At 38.6% G+C, this 9,292-nt stretch overlaps 1 protein-coding gene across 3 annotated transcripts in view; it reads left to right on the plus strand.

Annotated features, from left to right (window-relative positions):
- PIK3C2G (phosphatidylinositol-4-phosphate 3-kinase catalytic subunit type 2 gamma) overlaps positions 1–9,292 on the plus strand; it is a 471,530-nt gene that overhangs the window by 386,830 nt on the left and 75,408 nt on the right. For all 3 annotated transcript variants that reach the window (XM_045288491.1, XM_045288490.1, XM_045288492.1), the window contains one exon: positions 3,330–3,438. In XM_045288491.1, coding sequence (XP_045144426.1) covers positions 3,330–3,438 — 109 coding nt within the window. The remainder of the gene's footprint in view (positions 1–3,329; positions 3,439–9,292) is intronic.

Genomic DNA, 9,292 nt, shown 5'->3' on the forward strand with positions numbered 1-9,292 from the left:
ACTCCAATTTCATTGGAGCTATCTCAATAGAGACTGCTGCTCTGAGTGAAGAATATTTTCTCTCATAAAATAGAGCAAGATTTGTAATTTCATTTTCCTTCCAGCCATTGATTTTATACATGGGAAAAAAATGTGGATTCTGTTTGCTGTTGCATTAATTATCATGTAAATTGTTTTATTTGCCTCCTTTTAAATTTCATCATTTCAGTTTTTTTTCTGTAAAAATATAATTGAATTTAAAAACACAGAGCTCTATTGAATAGATATCTTTCAACAAATAGCTGCAATTAAAAGCTCTGAGATATTCATTTTCTATAACAAAATGCAGTACACTAAAAACTCATTTTTCATTTTATTATAATTTTAGCTGGTAGTATCTAAACACAATTTATTATATTCCTTTGGGAAAATCTTTAAATTCTTTGCCTCTATTTATGTTATAATGGGGCAAATATTAAGCCCAAACTAAAAGTATAAGGAAAATAATTTCTGTTAAAATAAACTTTCAAAATTTATCATTTAAAACTAGCCAAATGTAGGTAACAGACTGCCAAGTATAACAATAGTGTATCTTTAAAAATATTATCTCTCAGAAATTGTAATATTAGTGCTTAGGTAAATTAAAAATGATTTTATTTACATTGAACTTGTAAATGGTTCTTATGTAATGTGAATGCTCATTCACTTACTTAATAAACTTTGTATATGTGTATTTTTACTAGATTTTCAGGTTTACTCAACTTTGAAATATAAACATAAGCAAAGTTATTACTGGCTGAAAAGATGTGTGCAATGTAGATAATTGTGTTCATGTTCATGAAAAGAGAAAAGAAAATTATACTTGCAGATGCCACAGATTTTTAAATACAGATGCTTTAAACATTAAAAATGAAGTCACTGGAGTATGTTCAAGATATTGAGGAGAAAGTGAAGTTGTTCTGGAAACTTTCTAAAATACACCATGCTTAAGAATTACTTAAGAACTCAAAATAATAGAATTTCCATGTATTTAAATGAAAAAGAGACTAACAAGAAATATCAAGATTTGGCTTTTAAATACTAAATTCAAAATCAGTGGTTGCACTGATTGATTTATCCATATGTAAGATGACCCTTGTTAAATAGTTAAATAGTTCCCCCTCTTTTTATTTGAAAAAGTTGTCCATTACACATTTGTTTTTCTCTAAGATATAACAATGTAACATGCAACTTTTAAAGTGCTAATCATCTTTCTCCTTGTGCCCCCTCTTGATTTGAAACTTTACTTAAGATTCTGTTTTGCTCATACCAACTGGCTGGCAACAGTCCCTCAATTGATTTTAGAACTATTCAAGCAATCTGGGGATGGGAGGAAAATTCACTCCTATGTGCCCTGCACAATATTTAGATGCCCATATTCCCAATGGGATTAAAGTGTATAGTATTGCGTATGAATGAAGGATGAGGGCAAGATTTTCACTGACTCCGAAATTGAAAGAAAGAAACGCTACTGTAGTTATAGAAAATCGCTCTGGGAAAGATGGCCAGAAAGTCAGAGACATGAAAAATAAAACCCAAATTAGTCACAGCACCTAACGGTGATGCTCCGCCTGGTCCATTTGTCGGGGGCAGCTTCCAAGATGACAAAGTTAGGACATTTTCCATCAAATTAATGGTCCTTTATAGAATTTATCTTCTGGGCTGAAAAAAAAGTTGACTTCCTTTCTCTCTTCCATGTACACCTAGGTGCTTTTCCACTCATTTAGAATCTTATTTCGTAACATTGTTTCAGGGTATAATAATCTCTGAGTACCAAGAAGAAGGGCAAGTCAAAATATTGGTATTCTTGTTGAAAAATGAATCACTCTAATTACTATATATCAAATCTATTTTCAAGACAGGTATTTCCAAATCTTGTTCTGAATAAAACCAGGGAATATATAATGAGAGTGTCAGATAAAAGACCATGAAAAATAATTCTCAATAATCACTGTGCTATCTTTAGCAAACAATTGAATGGAAGTACTGTAGCAGTGCTCCTCGATTCATATGGATTTATTTCTAAACATGAGTTTTAGTACACACCTCTCTTGAACCCTGTTTTATTTTAGCCAATAAAGTCTAACCTTAGTTTTATGAAATAAAATTTGTTAAAGCCCTCTCCACCTGGTTATAAAATAGACTTCCCGATAAATTTTGTAACTTTTGATACTAAACGAATGTATAAATTTTATAGTTTTTTTATTAGTCATATATTGATATTAGTTTTCATGACATCTAAATTCAGATTTAAAAAACAACAGCAATAACAACAGAGTAAAACTTCCCCAAGGGGTTTCCAAGACCCTAATCTTTACAGAAGCAGACAATTTTTCTCCCCTAGAGTGGCTGGTGAATTTTACCCATCAACCTTTTGGATATCAAATGAGCACTTAACACTGCAACACCAGGGCTCCTTTTAGAACTTCAAGGGACTTTTATTATATAAGTATATAAACATATAATTTTGGACTTCCTTTGGATTTCCAAAAGTAAGCCCTGGATTGACGTAACCTGAAGTTGTTAACACAGTTTGGTGCATTTGCTGACACTTCACTTTCCTCCACACTCTCCCTCAGGGAAGCAAGGTAGCCCAGCTGTCCTAATCAAGAAGCAGAGGTATGAAGAAGGCAGCATTAAGACTATAGTCATAGGAAGATAATTCCTGAAAGGGTGCATTTAACCACTGAAGATATTTTCCAAATGCTACCCATGATTTGCAAGCCATATAACCCAACAGACAATCACACCTACCCCATCAAGCCAAACCACCATGCATAATTCGGTAGAGGGAATTCTCCAAGTCAGACTCCAGGGAACGTGCTACTTTGTTCTAAGACTAAGGCCAGATGGAAGCATATGTCACTTGTAGTTGAGCCATCACTATGTAAGTGATCCCCAGAGGCCAAGGTTTTAAAATGTTTAATTTAGTTAGTGTAGCAGTAAGTTCAGTGAAGCCAGAAGAAATAATACAAACTGACCTTTTTGAAAAATGTGGCTCATTAACTTCAGACAGTAAGCCCTCACATGTACTGAAAGAATGAAAATGTGTGGTCCGTCATAAATATAGTTTTTTAAAGGCAAACAAATTAATTTAGTATGTTAAATTAGATTAAAAGGATACTAATAACAGTTAAATAATCAAGCGGCCATAGCTTTGGTAATAAAACTCTCAGAATTAATCACATGCTATACTACAGCTTTTTAAAATATTAGTATTGACCCTTCAATTTGATGTAGCTGTGAACAATTCTAAAACACGCAGGGCAATTTTATATTTACTGGATATAATCTTTTTTCTTTTAAAACAGGTTTCCTCATTGGTGGCATTTACCTTTTACAAATTCAGACCACAAAAGATTCGGAGATCTAAATCATTACATGCATCAGATATTAAATGGATGGGATGAAGTTGCAAACGTATGTTATGATACACATTTTACATCTTTATACAAAATGTCCACTGTTTCATGTACTATTACTGGAAATATTCTTAAATATTTTAATGTAATATTCTTCTGATCTTACATTCAAAAAAACATGTGTGTGTGTGTGTGTGTGTGTGTGTGTGTGTGTGTGTGTGTGTGTAAAATGGGTCAAATTCCTGAGCAAGGAACTATGGAGCAAACTAAAAATCTTGACCTCAAATAAGCTCAATGAAGTGATATGTGGTGAGTGGACTACCAGTGGTACAAAGTGCCCTAGAGTTTCAGAGGATAGAGAAGTACTTCCAGCTGTGATGATAAAAGGATTTCAGAAGAAGCAAGCATCTGAGCTGGGTTCTTAACACTGGATAGGACTTAATAGAGTTGCCTGGGGAGGGTTTCAAGTAGAACACAAGTAAGAGATTGTATTAGTTTCCTATTGCTTCTGTGACAAATTGCCACAATCCAGTGGCTTAATATAGCATAGATTTATTCTCTTGGGTTTCTGGAGGTCAAAAGTCCAAAAGAGGGTTTTATGGAGCAAAGCCAGGTGTTCATGGGGCTAGCTCTTTCTAGAAACTCTAGGGGAAATCTCCTTCCTTGCCTTTTTCCGGCTTCAAGGGATTGCCTGCTTTCCTTGGTTTGTGTCTCTTTCTAGTAGCAATGTCACTGTGACCTCTCTCGGGTTACATCTCTCTCTGACTTTCTTTTATTCTGACCCTTCCGTGTCTTATAAGGACTTTTGTTACTATATAATACAGGTAATCCAGGATAGTCCTTACCTCAGAGTCTTAATTTTATCTGTGAAATCGATTTTGCCAGGTAAGGTAATATATTACACAGATCAGGGGATTACCTCATAGATATCTTTGATGACCCATTATTCTTCCTACCACGGGATCTATGAAAAAGTGCAAGAGTACTATTCTGTTGAGACTCAATATTCTTTTGTGTGTGTGTGTGACAAAGCTGTGCTAAGATAAAGCCAGCAAGAGACTGGAAACTGGTTGTTAAGGGTTAAATCTAGGCCTTAGAGAGTAGTAAGGAAACAGAGGTAGAGAAAAGACGATGTTTCTCACATTCTTAGAGATCCTGACCCTCCTTATTGAACTGAGAGTATGCTGCTTGGTTTTGTTTTTAGTTTCCTGATTGATAAAATATAACACACATACAGAAATTTTTATAAAACAAAATGTATTCAAGAATTTACTATCGAGGAAACACCCATGTAATCCTGCAATAGTTTCAAAACACGTTGAAAATCCTTTGCCATTCTCCCATACAGAGGAGGAGTTTATATCCTTTCCTCTTGAGCCTGAGAATAGTTTGCTTCTCCCTCATCAGAGAGATGAGGGTGGAGATGAACCCCCTGTGACTCCCAAGTTAGATTAGAAAAGAGCATGCAGCTTTCGACCAATATTACTTAGGACACTCACTGAGAGCCTTCATCTGTCATCTGAGAAGTTAAACTACCCTAAATCTTCCAAGTGGAAAAACCCACTTACAAATCAAATCGACACTTTCAAGGAGCAGGAAGTGTGCCAATCTCTAGCCAAAGTCCCAACCCATACCCAGCATCATCCTCCAGTCTGTGAGTTAGAAATGCTCAAGATGACTCCAGCCCCTGGGCTAAATGACTACAATCTTATTAGAAATTGCCAACAAAAACCATCCTAATTAGGCCTGGACAAACCCCAGAACCCTGAGAAAGCATAATCACATGACTGTTGCTGTTTCTAAATAGCAATGCAGTGATTCATTATGCAGTAATAAACTGCTTCCAAGGTCAAGAACTAGCACATATCCAACAAGCCAGAATCAAAAGCAAACAAACAAATCAACCCATTGCCATTGTGTGGACTCCAACTCAAGGTGACCCAAGATAGGGTTTCCTAGCAACCAAAATAAAACAATGGGAAACACAAAAATTCCAAACCCACTGTCAACTAGTAAATTAATTCACTGCAATCCTTTATAGGGTTTCTTATGGTTTAATTCTTCTTCTCTTTTTATTAAAAGATAATTTTATTGGAGACTCTTACAACTCTTGTTACAATCCATACATCGCTTGCATCAGGCATATTTGTACATATATTGCCTTCATTCTTTTCTAGACATCTATTTCCTATTGAGCCCTTGGTATCAGCTCCCCACCCCATAACCCATTAAGAGATTATAAATTGTTATTATTTTCATATCTCACACCGACCACTGTCTCCCTTCCCCCATGTTTTCTGTTGCTCTTCCCCCTGCAGAGGGTGTATGGTTATGTGTCAATTATTGCGATAGGTTCCCTCTTTCTCCCTTCCTCTCCCCCTTTCCCCCTACCCTTCTAGTATCGCTATTCCCACTCCTGTTCCTGGATTCCATGTGTCATGAGCTCCCATCTCTTATCTATACCTGTGTACATGTTCCGGTCTAGTCTGAATTGAGAAACAGCACTGGGGTCATGGAAGTGGGGGGTGAGGAAGCCTCAAGGAACCAGAGGAATATAGTGTGTTTCATCGATGCTTTACTGCACCCTGGTTGAATCTTCCCTTCCCCGTGTCCCCTCTGTGGGTGAATTATTCCATTGTCTCCAGATGGGCTTTGGATCTCTGCTCCAAACTCCCTAGTTCTCAACAATATGTTTCTGTTTGTTTGTTATGTGTTTTCTGACGCCTATTACCCGGTCCTGATGACTCCTCATGATCGCACCAGAGGTGTGCTTCCTCCATGTGGGCTTGTTGCTTCTCTGCGGAATGAGGTCATGTGTAACTTCAAGCATTTAAGACACCAGGTGCTATATCTTTTAATAGCGGGGCACCATCTACCTTCTTCACCACATTTGCTCATGCACCCATTTATGATTCTGGAGCGTGAACATCTCAGACTGCCAATTTGTTAGAACAAAGTGTTCTGGTATTGAGGGAGGGTATGAGCAACTATCTGAAATCCATCCACTAACTCAGCATATTGCCATATAAATATATATACATAGGCCAATACCTCTATTTTTGTGGATTAATGTATTTACACATGTACACCACTATGTTTATACCTCTATCCATTGCTTCACTTCCTAGGTCCTTCCTCTGTTTCCTTTCACCTTCCTCCTGTTCCACCATCACTTTCCCCTTATTTCCACCTCTTAGTACCTCCTCTTAGCTAGTTTGCTGTTGCTCCAACACCCTGCACCCCCGCCCCTGATCCTTATCTCCTCTTTGTTCTTGACTCTAATACCCTAGTTGTTCCCCTGTCTATGGTGCTGCCTGCTCACTGTCCCCTTCCCCCAAGTCTCCGCGGGACTGTTGGTCCCACTGCTTTCTCCTCGGTTACACTTCCCATGCCTATCTTATATAGGTAGGCACACCAACTATGACATAGCCCAAAAGAAAAGGAGAAGAAACCAAAAAGGGAAAGGGAGAAAAGAAAAAACAGAAAGAGAAGAAATATACAAAAACCCCAGATCTGTTTGCTGGCCTTCATGATTGTCCAGGAGCTGCCCATCCCAGCCTGGAGTCCCCTTTTGGGGGCTCCTCAGGGGCTTCGTAGCTTTGCTTTGCTCCAGCTACTGGTTTGGTATGTTCCCTTCTTGACTTGCCCCACCATGGGGGGTTCAGACCGCACTACTTCCCCACTGTGTGACCCCAGAAATGTCCTGTCGCAGTCTGCTCCAGTAAGGGGACAACATGACACGAGCTGTTGTTGGCCACCCAATCCCCTCTGAATCCCATTAGCTCCCCGCAGGGACATCAGCCTCCAGGCCTGGTGTGCCAGTGTGGAGTGCAGTCCAGCTCTCTCTTTCTCTTCTTTCCTGGTCTGTTTCCATGTGGGTGTGGCATGCTGACCCCTCTCCCCAAGGTTTAGTGTTATTCTGTGTCACACTTATTTTTAGGGAGGGGGCCAGTTTGGCTCTGGTTGGGGCCAGCCCTGTAGCTCTCTCTTTTCATGCATTCTTCCACGTGGTCACATTGTCCTCATGGCTTGGTGCACTGTGGTAGGGTCTGCATGCCCACTCCCGATTCTGTGGAGACACGACCAGTACTCTCCCTGTGGATGGGTTAGTGCTCTGCTCTGTCCGTCATCATCTCAATTTCTCCTGCCCCCTTTCTCACTCCCCCTTCCACCCTTTCCCCTTTTTGTGTTGGACCAACATGTACCTCCTTGGGTTTGGTCTAACCACCTCCTGACTCCCTGTACCTCAACCCAAATGTTGTGCTATTGGTTGATTCTCTTCTATACCCACCATGCTGATTACACTTACCTCAGGGGACTCATGCTGCACTCCTTTTGTGATTGGCTGACTTCACTTAGCATAATTTCCTCCAACTCTTCCCATGAAAAGACATGTTTCATGTGCTCATCTGTGCTTTTTAGTGATACATAGTACTCCATTGTGTGTATGTGCCAGAGTGTACTGATCCACACGTCTACTGATGGAAATTATGGTTGTTTCCAACTCTTGGCGATTGTGAATTGCGTCACAATAAACATTGGAGCACATACAACTGGTTGTGTTTTATTTCGGACCTCTTCTGGGTATATGCCCAGTAGAGGGATAGCTGGGTCATAAGGTAGAACAATTCCTTTTTTTTTTTTAAGTATTGACAGATCGCTTTCCATAGTGGCTATACATACCTACAAGACCACCAGCAACATAGGAGAGTTCCTATGTTGCCACATCCCCTCCAACATATATTGCTCTCTGATTTTGGCTAGCCTCAAAAGTGTTAGATGGTATCTCATGGTTGTTTGATTTGCATTTCTCTGACATCTAATGATCGGGAGCATTTTCTCAAATGTTTGTTGGCTATACAGGTCTCTTCCCTAGTGAAACTTATTTTCAATTCTTTTTCCAACATCTTCAAGGGGTTAACTGTTACCTTTGATGTCCTTCCATTGTCTTATTTTAGCTAGGAACTCCAGTACGATATTGAATAGAAGTGGGAATAAGAGACATCCTTGTCTGGTCCCCTTTTCCAGTGGGATTAATTTTGTCTTTTCTCCATTGACTATGACATTAGCTGTCGGCTCTTCATATATAGTTTGTATTAACTTGAGTGCTTTCATTAGGACTCGGTGTTGGATATTGTCAAATGCTTTTTCTGTGCCTATAGATATTATGAAATTCTTATACTTCTTATCAATGTGGTGTATAATACTGATGGATTTTTGGATGTTAAACCATCCCTACTTGATCCTGGTAGACGATATGTTTTATATACTTTTTAATTCTATTGGCCAATATCTTGTTAAAGATTTTTGCATCTACGTTCATTGGAGATATCAGTCTATAGTTCTCTATTCGTGTGGGATCCTTGCCCTGTTTGGGTATCAAAGTTTTACTGGCTTCGTAAAATGAGTTTGGGAGTTTGGCATCCTTTTCTACACTCTGAAATACTTTGTGGAAGATTGGTGTCAGTTCTTCCCTGAATGCTTTGTAGAATTCTCCTGTAAAGCCATCTGATCCAGGACCTTTTTTTGTTGGTAGCTTCTTGATAACCATATCTATTTCTTCTTTTGCTATGGGTTTGTTTAAGTTCTTGACCTCTATGTGGGATAGTCTAGGGAGGGATTGTTTTTCCAAGTATTTGTCCACGTCTTCCACATTTTTTAATTCATTAGAGTAGAGACTTTCATAGTACTTTGTAATTATCTTTTTAATCTCACTAGAGTCTGTTGTGATTCCCGCTGTTTCATTCCTCATCCTGGCTATTGTTTGTTCTTTCTTTCTTTGGTTGGTTAAGTTTGCCAGCGGTCTGTCGGTTCTGTTGATCCTTTCAAAGAACCAACTTTTTTGCTGAATTAATCTTCTTCATCATTCTTTTGTCTTCCCAGTGGTTCAACTCTGCCCTGATTTTTATTAT

This window comes from Echinops telfairi, unplaced genomic scaffold, assembly GCF_000313985.2.
Source record: "Echinops telfairi isolate 266 unplaced genomic scaffold, ASM31398v2 ScPeMD7_21;HRSCAF=78, whole genome shotgun sequence".
Lineage (NCBI taxonomy): Eukaryota > Metazoa > Chordata > Mammalia > Afrosoricida > Tenrecidae > Echinops > Echinops telfairi.